The sequence below is a fragment of the Rhamphochromis longiceps genome, linkage group LG17 (assembly GCF_057381845.1).
Source record: "Rhamphochromis longiceps isolate RC_006_pf linkage group LG17, R_longiceps_female_GT1.1, whole genome shotgun sequence".
Taxonomy (NCBI): domain Eukaryota; kingdom Metazoa; phylum Chordata; class Actinopteri; order Cichliformes; family Cichlidae; genus Rhamphochromis; species Rhamphochromis longiceps.
This window is the reverse complement of record NC_140573.1, coordinates 18,203,410-18,218,630: the sequence shown is the minus strand read 5'-3', so window position 1 is coordinate 18,218,630 and position 15,221 is coordinate 18,203,410. Positions and strand designations below refer to the sequence as shown.

General features: G+C 41.8%; 2 protein-coding genes across 3 annotated transcripts; one reads left to right on the top strand and one right to left on the bottom strand.

The window, feature by feature from the left end:
* The first annotated feature begins 4,069 nt into the window (after positions 1-4,069).
* On the top strand, positions 4,070-5,492 carry opn1sw1 (opsin 1 (cone pigments), short-wave-sensitive 1). The gene is made up of 5 exons (XM_085385760.1): positions 4,070-4,415; positions 4,492-4,660; positions 4,731-4,896; positions 5,040-5,279; positions 5,400-5,492. The coding sequence occupies exons 1-5, from the start codon at positions 4,076-4,078 to the stop codon at positions 5,490-5,492; spliced, it is 1,008 nt and encodes a 335-aa protein (XP_085241886.1). The 5' UTR covers positions 4,070-4,075.
* Positions 5,493-5,754: 262 nt separating this feature from the next.
* Positions 5,755-9,103, bottom strand: calua (calumenin a). Of its 2 annotated transcripts, none has more exons than XM_085387244.1 (7): positions 9,022-9,103; positions 8,541-8,772; positions 7,886-8,079; positions 7,627-7,793; positions 7,493-7,553; positions 6,721-6,920; positions 5,755-6,640 (listed from the first exon to the last, which is right to left on the bottom strand). In XM_085387244.1, exons 2-7 carry the CDS (start codon positions 8,759-8,761, stop codon positions 6,536-6,538), a joined length of 948 nt encoding a protein of 315 aa, XP_085243370.1. In that variant the 5' UTR covers positions 8,762-8,772; positions 9,022-9,103; the 3' UTR covers positions 5,755-6,535. The 2 variants fall into 2 exon arrangements, with proteins under 2 accessions (XP_085243370.1, XP_085243371.1); XM_085387245.1 differs by having other exon boundaries at positions 9,007-9,086.
* Between the last annotated feature and the right edge of the window lie 6,118 nt (positions 9,104-15,221).

Genomic DNA, 15,221 nt, shown 5'->3' with positions numbered 1-15,221 from the left:
GAATGGACATTCGAGGGTTCTTTCAAAGAAAAAACTCGGGTAAATGTTATTTTATATATCATGCTTACTATGTTGTTCAGTATATTTCTATGCAAAACAAGAGGGATTTCAGTACACAGCAGGATATTCACATTTGTAACCAGATATTTACACTTTAGGGAGAAAACATAAAACATTTTTACTGTACAACATCAATTTAGAGTAAACTTTTGTTTTAGATAAATATTGAAATATATTTTGAATTAGTTAAATGTCAGAATAAAGAGAGACAGAGCTGTCTATTTTTATCACTTTCATTAAATTTAGGAGTACATGTACACTAAGTTTATTGTTAATTAATAAAAAAAACTCCAGACGATTCCATTCTGAGCTGAAGAAGCTTCTGATAGGTTAGTAGAGTCCATGTGAGTAAATTGGTGGCACAGCTGTGGATGCATATAAGGCAAAACACAGAGCCTGTTTCTTTGACATGGGAAAATCAAGAGATGTCAACCAAAACACCAGGAAAAGAATCGTGGAGCTCCATAAGTGTGGCTCAGTTTGAATACAATTTGGTGCCATTTGCAATTAAAAAACACAGACAGTTTCTCTCTTTACTCTTAAAGTTAACAAATATGTTTTTATATTTATCAATCTAAAAAAATAAACATTTAGTCTGATTTGATGTTACAATTAAAAAAGTGTTTTTATCTGAAGAGTGTGTAAATATCTGGTTTCAACTGTATATTTGATGATTGTCAGCACAAAGAGGGAGAGAGAGGAGCAGAGATTGAGATGGAGAATGGGGACAGAACAGAGATGAACAAGAGCAGGTGAGACACACATGTTAGTCAAATGGTTGCTTACTAAAAGTATCACTGTATCATAGGTACTCATGTATCTCGTACCTAGTGTTTCTTTTTAGGTTTGCTATTTTTCAAATTCTATATTTATTAAGTTCTGCAGGCTTGTTTGCACAACAAGGCTAAATAATTATATAAACTTTTCTCAATCTAAATATTGTACTTTGGTAGAATTAAATAAATAAGTGTAGTGCAGGTCTATGATGATTTTTAGTGCTACTATCATCTAGTTCTGATTGTGGTTATGTCTTGGTTAAGTCCTCAGTAATCCTGCTTTTGAACTGTTGTAGTCCTGTTTTAATTCTGGATCAGTTCTGGGTCTGGTTGAATTGGGGTTTAGTCCCTGTGTCTTGATACAGCCCCGACTTCGTTCTGTCTCGCTGCTCAATTAAAAAACTAGTTTAAGGTGTCCTGCATGTGTGATATATATATTTCCCTATATGAAGTCATTCTTTTTTGAACAAAATTCAAAACAGAGCCTATTAATCTTTCAGTCATTTCTACACCCCCCCCCCCCCCCCCCCCCCCTCAAAAAAAAAAAAAAAAATCCCACATGCATACTACCCTTTAGGGCTAAGCCCTGGGTGTTTCAAATGTCTGGCTCCTCCTCTGCTTGGGACACAAAAGTCCTCCACTACAGCAAGGCGATTTACGGAGGGGATCGTACACGGAGGAGTACAAATAAAAATAAATATGTTCACAAACATTTACACTTGAAATGTTTGTAATTACTAAATTAACATGCTGAACCTGGATATTGAAGAACCTACACACATTTAAAATCATCACATTTAACCCTGAGTGTGTGTGCGTGTGCAGTCACACTGTTTCAGATCAAACAAACTTTAATATCAAAGATAATCTGAGTGAATACAAATACACTTTTGATCATTTCGTTTATTAGGGGAACATGAACAAGTAGCAGGTACAATGTTAGTTTCATCACTGACATCAATGTTAAAGAGTTTTACCAGTGGCAACATCTGCTCAGCTTCATTTCTGATTTTAATGAAGCTGTTCAGGCTTGGAAGTTACAGACAGATCAACAACAGCTGATGATATGAGCTAAAGTTCTTATGACTGACATGTTTCTGATGCTTCCAGATTTATTTTTTTTGTAACTAAACCAAACCTGATGCAGGCTGTGGCGACTACTCTCAGGTAGACTGACAAACCTTGGGTTCATTTCTCGCATTCATCTCCCACTTCCTGTGACCTCTGACCCTGACTAATGATGTTAGTATAAATGAAGCCCTATAAGGAAAAGAGATCCTGGATAAAGAGACGTTCAGGGACCTGATGACGTGCTCGGAGCTCTAATGATCGAGTCGAATTTAACTGCTCTAAAACCCAAAGAAACACGGCAAGTCATCTGTGAACAAAATTTAGGGCATTGATTGATCAATAAGTCATTTTAGTGGGGCATTTTTATTCACAGAAAAAAACTGAGCTGCTTGGAGTTTGATTCAGTTTCAATAATCAGAAGTTTGGAAGTTAAAAACATTTCTGAAGTTATAACTGTAATAACAGGATAATAAATCTGATGAATAATAGTGTGCCTCAATGCTCCAAAAAGGAATTTTATTAAAAAATAATAATTAAACCAAAACAGCTTCTGAGTTTCATTTAAATGTTTGAAGTAAAGTAATGATTCACACAATCAAATTACTTCATTGATCAGCAGGTTCTTTTTTATTTAACAGACATTAAAGATGAAAATAAATAATACAGGATACATGAACACCTGAGGCCACTGTGACCTTTAAGTGTTACAGCACAGACTCACAACAAACAGAAACCTAACATTAAACAGTGAAAGCAGCAGACATAATCTCCGGTCTTCATACCTGAACCACCAGGAGCTTAATCAATAATCCATAGTAGCAAGTAATCAATAGTCAATACATCAGTGATTAATCAGTCTTTTAAGGCTGCAAGTCACCTCCAAACTGAGGTCGTATCATACCCATGCTCCATGCAGCTCACAGCCTGGTTATGATACAGCCCCCGCTCTAAAGGTCAGCAATCATTACAGCCATCGATCAATCGATCAGTCAATAAATGTGTCTCCTCTTCAGTCTGGTCCAGGATGAAAATGGGCAACAGAAGTGGAGACAGTGCAGTTTCTTCTTGTCCGCGACGTTCTCCGGACTCTGAGCAGGAGAAATGATGAAGGTTGGAGGACAGCTCCTTCTTAAAGGCTCAGTGTTCTTCCTCCTCCTCTTCCTCACAGTCTTCCTCACGCTGAACCCCTTTAACCGTTTCAGTGGTCGTGAGTCTTCTAATCTGACTGTGTGACGATGTTTTAAGGATTTGGAGGATTGAGGAGGATCACCTGGTCAGGTAAATCTGAAATATCCGGATTACATCGGAAGTTGAGCACACGGAAAAACAAAAGACTCTTATTGGATTTAGATCCGTCAGCCACCTGCTGCTGCTCTTCATCATCAGGCGTCTTCATCGCCCTGCAGTGGGCCTGACAACAGCTTGTGTTTATTACACTAAAAACTTTATAAACCCATCACAAACCATATCACACAGCAGGGACTTACCTCTTCATCTGTAAGAAGGATTTTTAGAGTTGGCAGCAGAGCAACAGTCAGCTCTGTTGCCTCACTAAAAGAGATCTTTGTTTGAATCTGTGACCTGTCCAAGTGTACCTCGCTTCTCACCCACTGACCTCTCCACAACAGTGAGCTGGTTGGCGGGATGCTAATGTTTCTAGTTATTACGTGTAACCAAACTTAAAGAGTACAGATAAATCATTTAGCATAATTAAAGTTTTACTGTCATGTTATTGGCTGTTAATATGATTGCTGTTGTAAGTATGTGTTGATCACTAACAATTTAATTAATTAAATCAATCATTAAATTAAGTTTGTTTGGAAAAAGAGGGAAAACTCATCCACTGACCACATGGTTCTAGGTTCAATTCCTTGGAGTTAAAGGGCTAATCCCAGAGCCATTTACCAAAATAATAAATAAATATTTAAATAAGACGTGCATGCGACTGCGGTCACCTTTAAAGCACAAAGTTTTTTTTGAGCAGTGAGGTGAACTCGGGTGGATCTGTGTGTTCACAGAGAAAACCTTCTGTAAGCAGATTAAGGAGTCAGAAGTTCTTAATCCTGAAAGTTTAGAAAAATCCCAGCAGCATAATCTTTGCTGTAAGTGGTTTATGAGCGTATATAAGAGGCTGACACAGCGGCAGCGGCAAAGAGCTCAGGGTCACAATGGGAAAACACTTCCACCTGTACGAGAACATCTCCAAAGTCAGTCCCTTTGAGGGGCCCCAGTATTACCTGGCCCCTGTCTGGGCCTTTTACCTGCAGGCCGCCTTTATGGGTTTTGTTTTTTTTGCTGGCACTCCTTTAAACTTCATTGTTCTCGTGGCGACGATGAAGTACAAGAAGCTCAGAGTCCCACTCAACTTCATTCTTGTCAACATCTCCTTCTCCGGCTTCATCTTCGTCACCTTCTCTGTCAGTCAGGTGTTCTTAGCCTCCATGCGAGGTTACTTCTTCCTGGGTCACACGCTGTGTGCTCTGGAGGGTGCTGTGGGCTCCGTGGCAGGTAAACCACCCAATCCATCGGCAGGATGTGTACAGGTGTGTGCAGGTGCAATGGTGTGTTTCTCCCTCCTCCTCAGGTCTGGTGACCGCCTGGTCTTTGGCGGTGCTTTCCTTTGAGAGGTACCTGGTCATTTGTAAACCGTTCGGAGCCTTTAAGTTTGGCTCAAATCACGCTCTGGCTGCAGTGGCCTTCGCCTGGTTCATGGGCATCGGCTGTGCCTGCCCACCTTTCTTTGGCTGGAGCAGGTACTGTAGGCATCAGGTGATTCTGGCCGTGTGTGTCCTGCACAGGTGAGCTGACTGTCTGTGTTGGTAGGTACATCCCTGAAGGTCTGGGCTGCTCCTGTGGACCCGACTGGTACACTCACAATGAGCAGTACAACACGACCAGCTACATACACTTCCTCATGGTCACCTGCTTCATCATGCCTCTCTCCATCATCATCTTCTGCTACTCCCAGCTGCTGGGTGCTCTGAGAGCAGTGAGTCAGTCAATCAATCAATCAATCAATCAATCAATCAATCAGCCAGCACTAAGTGATTAACTGAGTCTCTGTGCTGGTAGTGTGTTTGGAGCTTGAGAACTTCACTCCATTAAAGCTTAGCCTTGTTGTTTCCTCTGCAGGTTGCAGCCCAGCAGGCTGAGTCAGCCTCCACCCAGAAGGCGGAGAAGGAGGTGTCAAGAATGATCATCGTTATGGTGGGGTCCTTCGTCACCTGCTATGGCCCGTACGCCCTGGCAGCTCTTTACTTTGCCTACTCCACAGATGAAAACAAAGACTATCGACTTGTCACCATCCCGGCGTTTTTCTCTAAGAGCGCCTGCGTCTACAACCCACTCATCTACGTCTTCATGAACAAACAGGTGAGCACACTCAGATAACACAGTGCAGAACGCAGGGTTTAGTTTTTCGCAGCTTTTCTCTGACAGTTTGAGTTGTCCCTGCTACTGAAGTGATGATGAGTTCTTCTGTTCTGTTCTCAGTTTAATGGCTGTATCATGGAGATGGTGTTTGGAAAGACAATGGACGAATCCTCCGAAGTTTCCACAAAGACTGAAGTGTCCACAGCTTCTTAATGCTCACACCAAAGTGACACAAAGAACTTTTAAGAGGGCGTGACTGAGCTGAAGAGGACCTTCACAGGTCAGTTTGGAGGACGAATGTTTCCTGTATTCTCATCGTTATGTAAATAAAGTTTATACGTACACACGATCAGCTGATATCTATGTTCCTGTAGAACATACGTGTTTAGATAAAAGGCAAAAATAAACATTAAAAACAGTGAAGTGTCTTTCTTTAGACTTTCTGAATAAAACGTTCACGAAACCAAACTCTGAGTTTCACTTTTTTTATTTTTTTTTTAATTGATAAACAGGTAAAAATGCGACAAAACTCAGACTTTGTCTGTAGATTTTTTTAAGCTTTAAGGCAGGGGTGTCAAACTCAAATACACAGTGGGCCAAAATTCAAAACTGTAACAAGGTCGCGGGCTAACATTAATATTTACTGAAAAAAAAAAAAAAAATCTTCCTCCAGATTTATGGACTCAAACAAGTTTTGCTGAAAAACTGAATATGGAACAAGCAAAGCTTAATACTAAACAATATATATATTATGGTAGTTGTATAATACCAGTAGGCCAGCGGGCCAGAGTTTGACACCTATGCTTTAAGGCATCTTTAAATCTTTATAAAAACCATTTGTTATTTGCTCCAAAGTGGCAACGCTCTGAAGGACGAAGCGTAAAACGTTTACGTGAGATTTTTTTCCAAATGACCAACACAGCTACGACAGTAAGGCGCTCTCACCTGAAATCACATGAGCACTCCTTTTAGTCCAACTGTGTCCCAATGACATAATTTTCTTCAACACTAAATGAAATAAAAGTGGATTTTAGTGAAAATGGCGGGTCAGTGTTTTACGCTTCTGTACTGCAGAAACTCGTGAGGAGCAAAAACACATACGAAAAATAAAAAAGTCTGGCCTAACAACCTGGCAGTAACTGTTGAACATCAAAACTGTTTTTTCTTCTTTGGCTCTAAAAATAAATTATCTCCATAAAGTTTCCACCAAAATTCAGAAGCAGTTTGTTCCAGCGACGCTTCAATCATGTGACCTTCTAGAACTCGTCGTGTCGCAGTAGCGCCTCTCCAAAGTCTGTCACCTGACTTCCGACAAACACCTCATGCTTGTCCAGAATCTCTTTCTTGCTCAGTTTTCCATCCTGAAGACACAAAAATCAGCTGTTACACATGCAAGCAGGTAAACCGAAAGCTGCGAGGGGCGCATTTGGTTCAGCCTCACCTGGTCGGCATCAGACTCATGCAGCAGATGTTGGGCTTCGGCCTCGGCATGGTCATAGTCAGAGGGAAGGATCCAGTCCATCGTCTCCTCTTTGTCCATCTTCCCATCCTTGTTTTTGTCTCTGAACTCCGAGAACTGCTGACGCTCTGTCGCCACCCACTCAGGCTCCTCCTCGCCGTCCTGAGACATGTACATGTCACCTACGACAATTCAATTCAGTTTGTTTATATATAGCACAAATCACAACAACATTTTCCTCAAGGCAATACAATAATACAGAGAAACTCCAACAATCATACGACGCCCTATGAGCAAGCACTTTGGTGACAGTGGGAAGGAAAAACACCCTTTTAAAAGGAAGAAACCTGCAGCAGAACCAGGCTCAGGGAGGGGCAATTGGACGTGACAAGAAGTGACCAAACTTAGAAGAGGAACTTAAATCTGTTATCTGTTTGGTTACAGTCTGTTCACACACGCACGCACACACACACACACACTCCCACCTAACAAGCACTCTGATTGGCTAATCATAAAAAGGAAAGCTGCAGCACACAGAATAAATTCAGCCGCAGGTAAATTTTGTGGTATTCAGCAGCGAGCTCGTCACAGTGCTGCCCCCTGCTGCCTGACATCACAAAAAGCATGCATAGGCTCCATGAGACCATCACTGTCTAGTCCGTCTGTCAGGAGAAGGTAAAGGCCTGACCTCCTGACCTTCAGATCAGCTGCTTCCTGTTTCCTCTAATGCTCCACCTGATCGATAAAACCTCACCGATATACTCCTTCAGGTCGATAAACCCGTCTCCATTCTTGTCGATGTCTTCGATCGTTTCCTGTGACAAAAAAAGAAAGTTAAATATTTGAAACGAAACAGTGGGTCACATGACCCCACGACATCAGTCTCACCTGCACCACGACGTCCTTCATGTACTCGTGTTCTTCAGGATGAAGAAAAGCGGTAAACTCCTGTTTGTCTGCGATGAGGTCTCCATTCCTGTCTGCGACCCGGAACCTCCGCTCGTCCCTCGACGACATGTAGGTGTAGTTGTACTCTGGTTCCTTTGGAGGGTCATCTGGAACCAAGCAATGAGAGACCTGATCAGATTGATTACAGCACAATAACATTTATCAAAGAAGACCTAATAACCTCAGATGGAGTCCTGACCCAGATAACTGCCGTATGTCACGTTCCTGTACTCGTCCCAGCTGATGCGGCCGTCGCCGTTCAAGTCGAAGTCTTTCCACTGATGCTCCACGCTGTCATAGATGTGCTTCCTCTGAGCATTTCTGATCCAGGCCTTCAGCTCCTCCTCAGAGACGAAACCATCGCGGTTAGTGTCAATTTTATCCACGATGATGCTGCAGAGACACGAATTACCAGAGCGCAAAGCCAAAAACAACATCTTTATGAGAGGCAACAAAAATAAAGACTAGACTTGAGAAATATCTAACCTAACTGAACCCAAACTGAGCTCACAGGTCCAGGAAATACACTGGACTTTATTTTAATTGTATTGAGTTTTCTGTGAACACAGCTGAGCTGAGTATGTGAGTTGAAATTGTAAAGTTTCTCCTGCGTCTGCAGCAGCTGGAGGTGGAGACGATTCGACCAGTGGGGACGTCTATTTCCTCACGGTCAGCATGACACAGCTACAGGAAGTGATTGTCTGAATTTCTCATTATGCCCTGTGGACCCTGTCCCTGCACAGCGCTCAGCCACAGTCTGATCGGGCTGTACTTCAATGTGGAGAGCCGAGGCCGGCCTGCTTCTCTTCATCACTCAGAAAAACCAGGCGAAGCTTCAGATGACCTGAACTCACCCGAGTCTGCGTTGGCTCTCCTCTGGAGGAAGTTGCTCAAAGGTTTTGGCCTCCTCTTGACCCAAAAATGCTTCGTGGTCGTAGTCGAAGTTTTTCTGGTCGTCATGCTCAAGGGCGCTCAGAGGCTCCTCATGATGGACCCGACTTTTCCTCTCTGTGGGCTTACTGCTGCTGCTGACCACCACAGCAAGGATGAGGAACACAAGCACTGGACGCACCATCCTGACACACACTGTGACACACATACAAAGACACAGACATACGCACGCGCACGCACACAGAAACAAAGTTTACGTTTTAAGCTTTAAATTCCTCTTTGAATATTTTCACTCACAGTCAGCTTCTCTCGCAAACGTCAGTCACATGATAATAAACTCTGGTTTTACAAACATCACAGTTTCTGTTTAATATTCATAAAACTGCTGATTGCCTCAAACTCGCTACAGCTGTTGGAGCATCAGCTCACCTGCTCTCCTCTCACCTGTGCGCGTGCTACTCTTACACCTGGCGACCGCTGCTCTGCTCGTTCCTCACACCGAGCCCCGCTGTCTGCGACCCCGCGGAGCCGCCTCTGGGCCTCCGCAGCCAATCAGAGCCCGCGTCAGACTTTTCCCTCGACCTGATTGGTCCACCTCAGTTATACGTCATGCTCCCTCGGTGATGTCAGAGGGTTGCTGTCCGCGGACTCTTTTCTCATTGGTCCTTCTTCACGAGAGGAAAGAAGGAAGCACGCATGCCACGTCCGCAGACCCGCGCGCTGACATACAGGGGGCGGGGCGGAAAAATCATGAAGTTTAAAAAAGATGAAACTTTATTTCCTGCAGATTCTTTCATTCACGTTTATTTAACTGCAACTTTAACACGTGACCCCCACTGTGGTTATCCCCAATAAAACTTTATCTATAATCTCACGTACAAACAGCAACATTTAAATAAAGTAAAAGTAGGGGAGACCGGGGATAGTTGTAACGTGGGTCAGTTGTAACACTTCCAATTTCTCCAATCAGGGCTAAGTTTCAAATGATGTGACTCATCCTGTGCATGCCCAATTCAGTTCTGCTATCACATGTGAAAAATCAGCACATTTTGTCAAACACAGACAATTTAACATGAAAAAAAGTAATTTGTATGCCAAAAAGTAAGTTTTTCTACTTTATTTCAATTTCTAATAGCATTATCTGCTTTGCAGTTAAACTCATCAAACTTAAATTATGTTATTTGTATGTCTGTGGGGATATATTCTGTGTAGGTCTTTAGTGCTAATGTTTTAGCCGTTGGCTGTAATGTTAGCTAGTTCATGGCTATAGGAGTTCTGGGTCAGTTGTAACAGCAACAGTCTGGGTTAGTTGTAACAATAATGCAGATGTTACAACTTACCACACTATTACTTTAACTTATATTAAACAAGTTGGGGCAACGACATCAGCAGAGAGAGGTTCACTGGTCGCATTTGTATATGCGGTTAATGCCATTGGCAACACAATTCCTCCACTGTTTGTGTCCCCACACATACATTATGCAGACCACTGTGTCAGAGATGGACCAGTAGGAAGTACTGGTAGTGGAAATAAGTCAGGATGGGTGCAAGAAACAGATTTCCTCATCTTTCTGAAGCACTTTGCAAACCACACCAAGGTAAGCCATGATAAAAAGTAATGGAATTGCGATGCTGGTGAACAACTACATTTTTTCAGCTTCATTGTTATGTTCAAAATTGGTGCAAGAGTTGTAGGTTATAATGCCCACTGATCCAATGAGGCCAAACTCAAGGAAGACCAACCAAAATTAATGAAATATTCAGTTTCAGAAAATTCCATAATTTGTCTTTTTTGGGGGGTTGGAATATGTTCAAAAGCTAGATTTCTGCATTCTGTCACACACACACAGAGCTACATAAATGGATGTAAGTGCATTCATGTGTTGAATAAACAAAGATTACATGTTAATGTTTTGTTAGTACCCTTATTTCATTGTGTTACATTTCACCCCAGGATATGTTACAACTAACCCAGACTATGGGGTTAATTGTAACATTTCACTCTTCGTGTTTGAGACCATACCATGCAATGGGTAATTGTGCTGCAGAGAAAATAACTGCACTATTTAATAGCAGAGACATGTAAATACTTTGCATTACATTTTGAATCCACTACCTTAAAAGAGCTTCAATTTACAGACAGAAATGTCAAAAATGTTACAACTATCCCCGGTCTCCCCTACTAATAGTAAAAATGTCTTATGACCTGTTTGTCGCTGACTTTTTAATTTATGTGATTCTTTTTATTTGGCTCATTAAAATCAAAATTTGTTCTTTGACCACAGTCAATTTCTGACATAGCATCCTGTTTTTTAGGGCAGGGATAGCTCAGTAGGTAGAGTGGTGGCCCCATGATCGAAAGGCCGGTGATTCAAATCCACTGAACAGCTACCCTGCGGTACCCCTGAGCAAGGTACTGTCTATACACACTGCTCCTCGGGCGCCCAATGGTTGCCCACTGCTTCACTGAGTGAATGGGTTAAATGCAGAGAGGAATTTCCCCAAGGGGATCAATAAAGTATACTTTCTTTTTTTCCAAGTTTCGTACGAAAATGATGAGCTGTGATCTGATATTGTAAGTTGTTTTAAACTTAAGCAAAGTGCAGCAGTAATAGGTGAGGCCCTCTGTGAGAGACTGTAATCAAAAGGTGGCGCCGTGTTGCATTTAAGAACGCCCTCCATCGGAGTTCACTTTGAATGGTAAAATCCAATGGCAGACTCAGAGCTTCAGGGTGGAGCTGAAGCATGCAAACATCATCCCATGAATCTCTGGAGAGAAACACGATTCGTTTCTGCACAAAGATTTCCTTAAGTCTGGCACCCACATGGAGTCGTCTCGTTATTTAGTGTTTGCAGTGGGTCTGGGGTCTGCTTGTTCTTGCTTTTCTGTACTGCAGATTCTTCCATAATCAGCAGACTGCAGCCAGGTCTGAGGAGAGGCAAACAACACCAACTGGACTGAAGGTCACCCATCAAAGCCCTCATCAGACCCTAACCCTGACCCACCTCAACTTCTATCACCACCTCGTGGCCGTGCTCAGGCACTGCACTCTGGATGAACCCCATGTCTGAAATTTCTTCCAGCCTGCAGTAAACTGCTCGCTATTGTCAAACCACCTTGGAGCAACACAATCATTATACTTCCCCTTTCACTGTCATTTCACAACATTACAACAGTGTTGCAGAATTAGCCACTAACCCTTCATGTTATCAGCCCTGCAAAAGGAGACACACAGCTCTGTGCTGATTCTGCGCTGCATCAGAGAGCTGGTTTTCCTGGAATGCCAAACTTTATCCACACATCTTAAAACAATGTCAGTGTCTTGGAATAAAGGTGTTGGCAAAAGTAAATTGTGATGGCTTTACTGATTATCCATCACCATGCCCTCAACACTGCCATCTTCCGCACTGCTCAGAGGATAAATCAATAGAACCACCCCATGTTTTCAGCTGTGGGATTGTTCCCAAGCTTCACTGTTGAGTAACTTGGAAGGGGAACTAACTCATCTTACCTCACCTTTTACCTCCATATACATCATAATTAGACCTTTGGCATATACTTAAACAAAATCAAAAGCTCAACAATGATTAGAATGAGTCCAAATAATTTAAAGTAAAAATTTCTGGAAACCTGAGATTCTGAACTTTATGTACATGAAGATTACATCACATTTTTTCTCTTTCATAGGTAATTATTATTTTTTAATTACCCAACAGCAAGAAGACGCTGGAGTTATTATATGTTAATAATGGAGCAGAGGTCTAAACCCTTATTGATGCTGCTGAGACAGGTGTAGTGGTGTTCTTTAGGTGATGCTGCTAAATGACTCTCTACACATGTAGTCGAACCGATGTTCTAAATCCAAAACATGCTACATTTTACATTTTAGAAACATCCTACATTGAGAGTGCATGGCAAGAACGGGACCAAAATGGAGGATTTTGTAAATTCTCACTGTTATTCACAGTGGGAATGTGAACAATACTGAAAGACTTTCCACAGACGTGGCTTCTGTAAATGTGCTCCTGACTCCCGCTCAGTTCTTGTGGTCAGTGGTGTGACAGGTAAACAACTCCAACACTCAATATTTACAAATGCTCCACTGTAAAAACGCTCAGTCACTGGGTTAATATTTAACAGCACCTCAAATGTGCCAATGAACCAAATTTCCTACTTCTTAGATTTGGTCCTCAGAGGTACATTTTTGGTGGAGAGCCAGACCTTCTTATCAGCCTGATATGTGGGAGCTGAAACATGACAATCTGCCAAACGTTTATTTTGTTCCACTGACCTGAGGATCTGGATCTCCAGAGGTGGCAACAACGACGCACGTGATTCTGGATTGAAGGGAAGGGAGTTCCCCTTCCGAGACAGACAGCAACGGGGATTGGTATCCCAGGGAGGCCTCGAAGGGAGACACTCCAGTGGCTGAAGATGTCATTGAGTTGTGGGCATTCTCCACCCACACCAGCTGTGAACTCTAGGTGGAGTAATTTAAAGAAGACACACAGCGAAGACCTATCCAAGAACCTCCAGTTCTTGGAACCACAGCCTTCCACAATCACAGCCACCTCGGACTAGGGATGGTGAGGGGGACGAGGGTTCAGATGGGTGCATTTTGAACAAAATCATCTCCAAATTGCAGTAACCAATAATGTGAGAGGAGGAATGTTGTCCCATGCTCAGGGACTTTGCTGACATCTACAATCATGTCTTAGCACTGGAAAAGAACTGCCAAGGTAAAATTGAAAATCTTGCGAGATTACAAAATTTCTGAGGAACAAAGTTCAGGAATATCTGCTGAGGCTCACCAAGGCCAAGCTAACAACAACGGCATAGCTGAAGAACGTGTGTGTGTCTTTAAATACATGTCATCAATATTCAATATTCTTTCAGTGCCAGCCACCTTTCATACTGATAAGCTGTAAGCTCAGTGAAGTTTGTATAATACTGGTTATTAGTTTTAGGGGCCAAACACTTTTTCACACTCTGCCATGTAGGTTTGGATTTTTTCCCCCCTTAATCATAAACACCTTCACTTAGAAACTTTGTGTTTACTTATGTTGTGTTTGTCTTATATTTATAATTCTTTGATGATCTGAAATAGTTCAGTTTGACAAACATGCAAAAAATAGGATATCAGGAAGGGTGCAAAAACTTTCATACTACTGTAGTGATGTGTCAATTAAAAAGCGATATTGTTCTCTTTAGCTAAGCAGTAGTGATTTGACTTTGGTAGCTCTAAACAACTATTGTGTGTTAGCTTCTGGTGAGTTTTTAAACGTATTTTGGATTGTTCGTCTATCCATAAAAATCTTGAGATGTTTGAAACTGGTGACTTCAACCGAGCAAAAGAGGATTTCTAAGGAATTGGCGAGAACAGATTGATTTTAATTGCAGCAATTCTTCTAATGAGTGACATAGGTAAAGTTTTGCAGTGCGGAACATCATACCCTACCGCTTGTCTTTGGGAAGTATGCTCATTTGTCCTAGCACAAGTAATTCTACACAAATCCAAAGTTGTGCAGCAGGGCCAGGAGTGCCAATATCAATGATGTCATTAAATAACGGTAAATAATTAAAACTGGAGATAATTAAATGTTTTAAATGAAATTAATTAATATTTAATTTATATATTTGTTTCCAATTTGAAATAATGATACATAAATGACATATTTAATGATTTAATTAATTTGTTTGGGCACTCAAGGCCCTCCGTATTTGTTGATTTCAGCTTTACATTTAATACTATAATCTCTCTCATAAACTGGTGCTCCCCACCGGATGGCCAAACACTTTTTCTCCACCATGCTGGTCTCCAATGTTCCCTCTAAATTTTCATGTGTCTGAGCGAACACACAAACTCCCTGAGCGATCCCTTGGACCACTGTGAGCAACAGCAGGCGTGTGCACTGTGGTCACGCCAGCATCAAATCCATCCAAGTTACATGGTTTATTAAAATAAGCAAATTACAGCATTTACATTTATGTTAGACTACTGTTAATTAACTTCTTCAGCCCACTTACAATGAAAATTTTATATATATATATATATATATATATATATATATATATATATATATATATATGGGGTGCAACAATACTCGTATCGATATTGAACCGTTCGATACAGTGCTTTCGGTTCGGTACGCGTATGTATCGAACAATACAAATTTTTAAAGGTAAGCTAGCGAGACAGAAGTTGCAACATGGCAAATTGAACCTCCCCCACCCTCATTCAGATCTGGCGTTTGGGACTATTTTGGTTTTCATGTGACGTATGACCCTGAAGGTAAGCGCGTCATGGACTAAAGTAAAACAGTATGTTGGATGTGCCACGCAATGCTCAGTTACATGGGTGGGAAGTAGTGCGTTAGCACAGTTGGCTCGTTAACGTGTTGGCCGTCCAGCCCCACGCACGGGCAATCCGTGGTAGCTCGTTAACGGAGATTTGCGGTGTTGTGGCGTTAACGTCATTTCAACGAGATTAACGCTGACAGCACTAGTGGGAACACAACGAATATGACTGCACATTTACGCCGACATCATCCTAGTGCAAAGACAAGTGGAAGCAGACAAGAACAACAAGCAGGCATGCTACAAACTTTACCCGAGTCATTTAGACAGCTGTTAGCACATGATT

Excerpts from the sequence above, each read along its gene's own strand:
- opn1sw1 (XM_085385760.1), top strand. The coding sequence starts at position 4,076 with ATGGGAAAACACTTCCACCTGTACGAGAACATCTCCAAAGTCAGTCCC. Across the intron at positions 4,897-5,039 it reads TGCTGGGTGCTCTGAGAGCA|GTTGCAGCCCAGCAGGCTGA; the intron begins GTGAGTCAGTCA and ends TTTCCTCTGCAG. Across the intron at positions 5,280-5,399 it reads ACGTCTTCATGAACAAACAG|TTTAATGGCTGTATCATGGA; the intron begins GTGAGCACACTC and ends TTCTGTTCTCAG.
- calua (XM_085387244.1), bottom strand. The coding sequence starts at position 8,761 with ATGGTGCGTCCAGTGCTTGTGTTCCTCATCCTTGCTGTGGTGGTCAGC. Across the intron at positions 8,080-8,540 it reads GAGAGCCAACGCAGACTCGG|CATCATCGTGGATAAAATTG; the intron begins GTGAGTTCAGGT and ends GTGTCTCTGCAG. Across the intron at positions 6,641-6,720 it reads ATGAGTCTGATGCCGACCAG|GATGGAAAACTGAGCAAGAA; the intron begins GTGAGGCTGAAC and ends TTGTGTCTTCAG.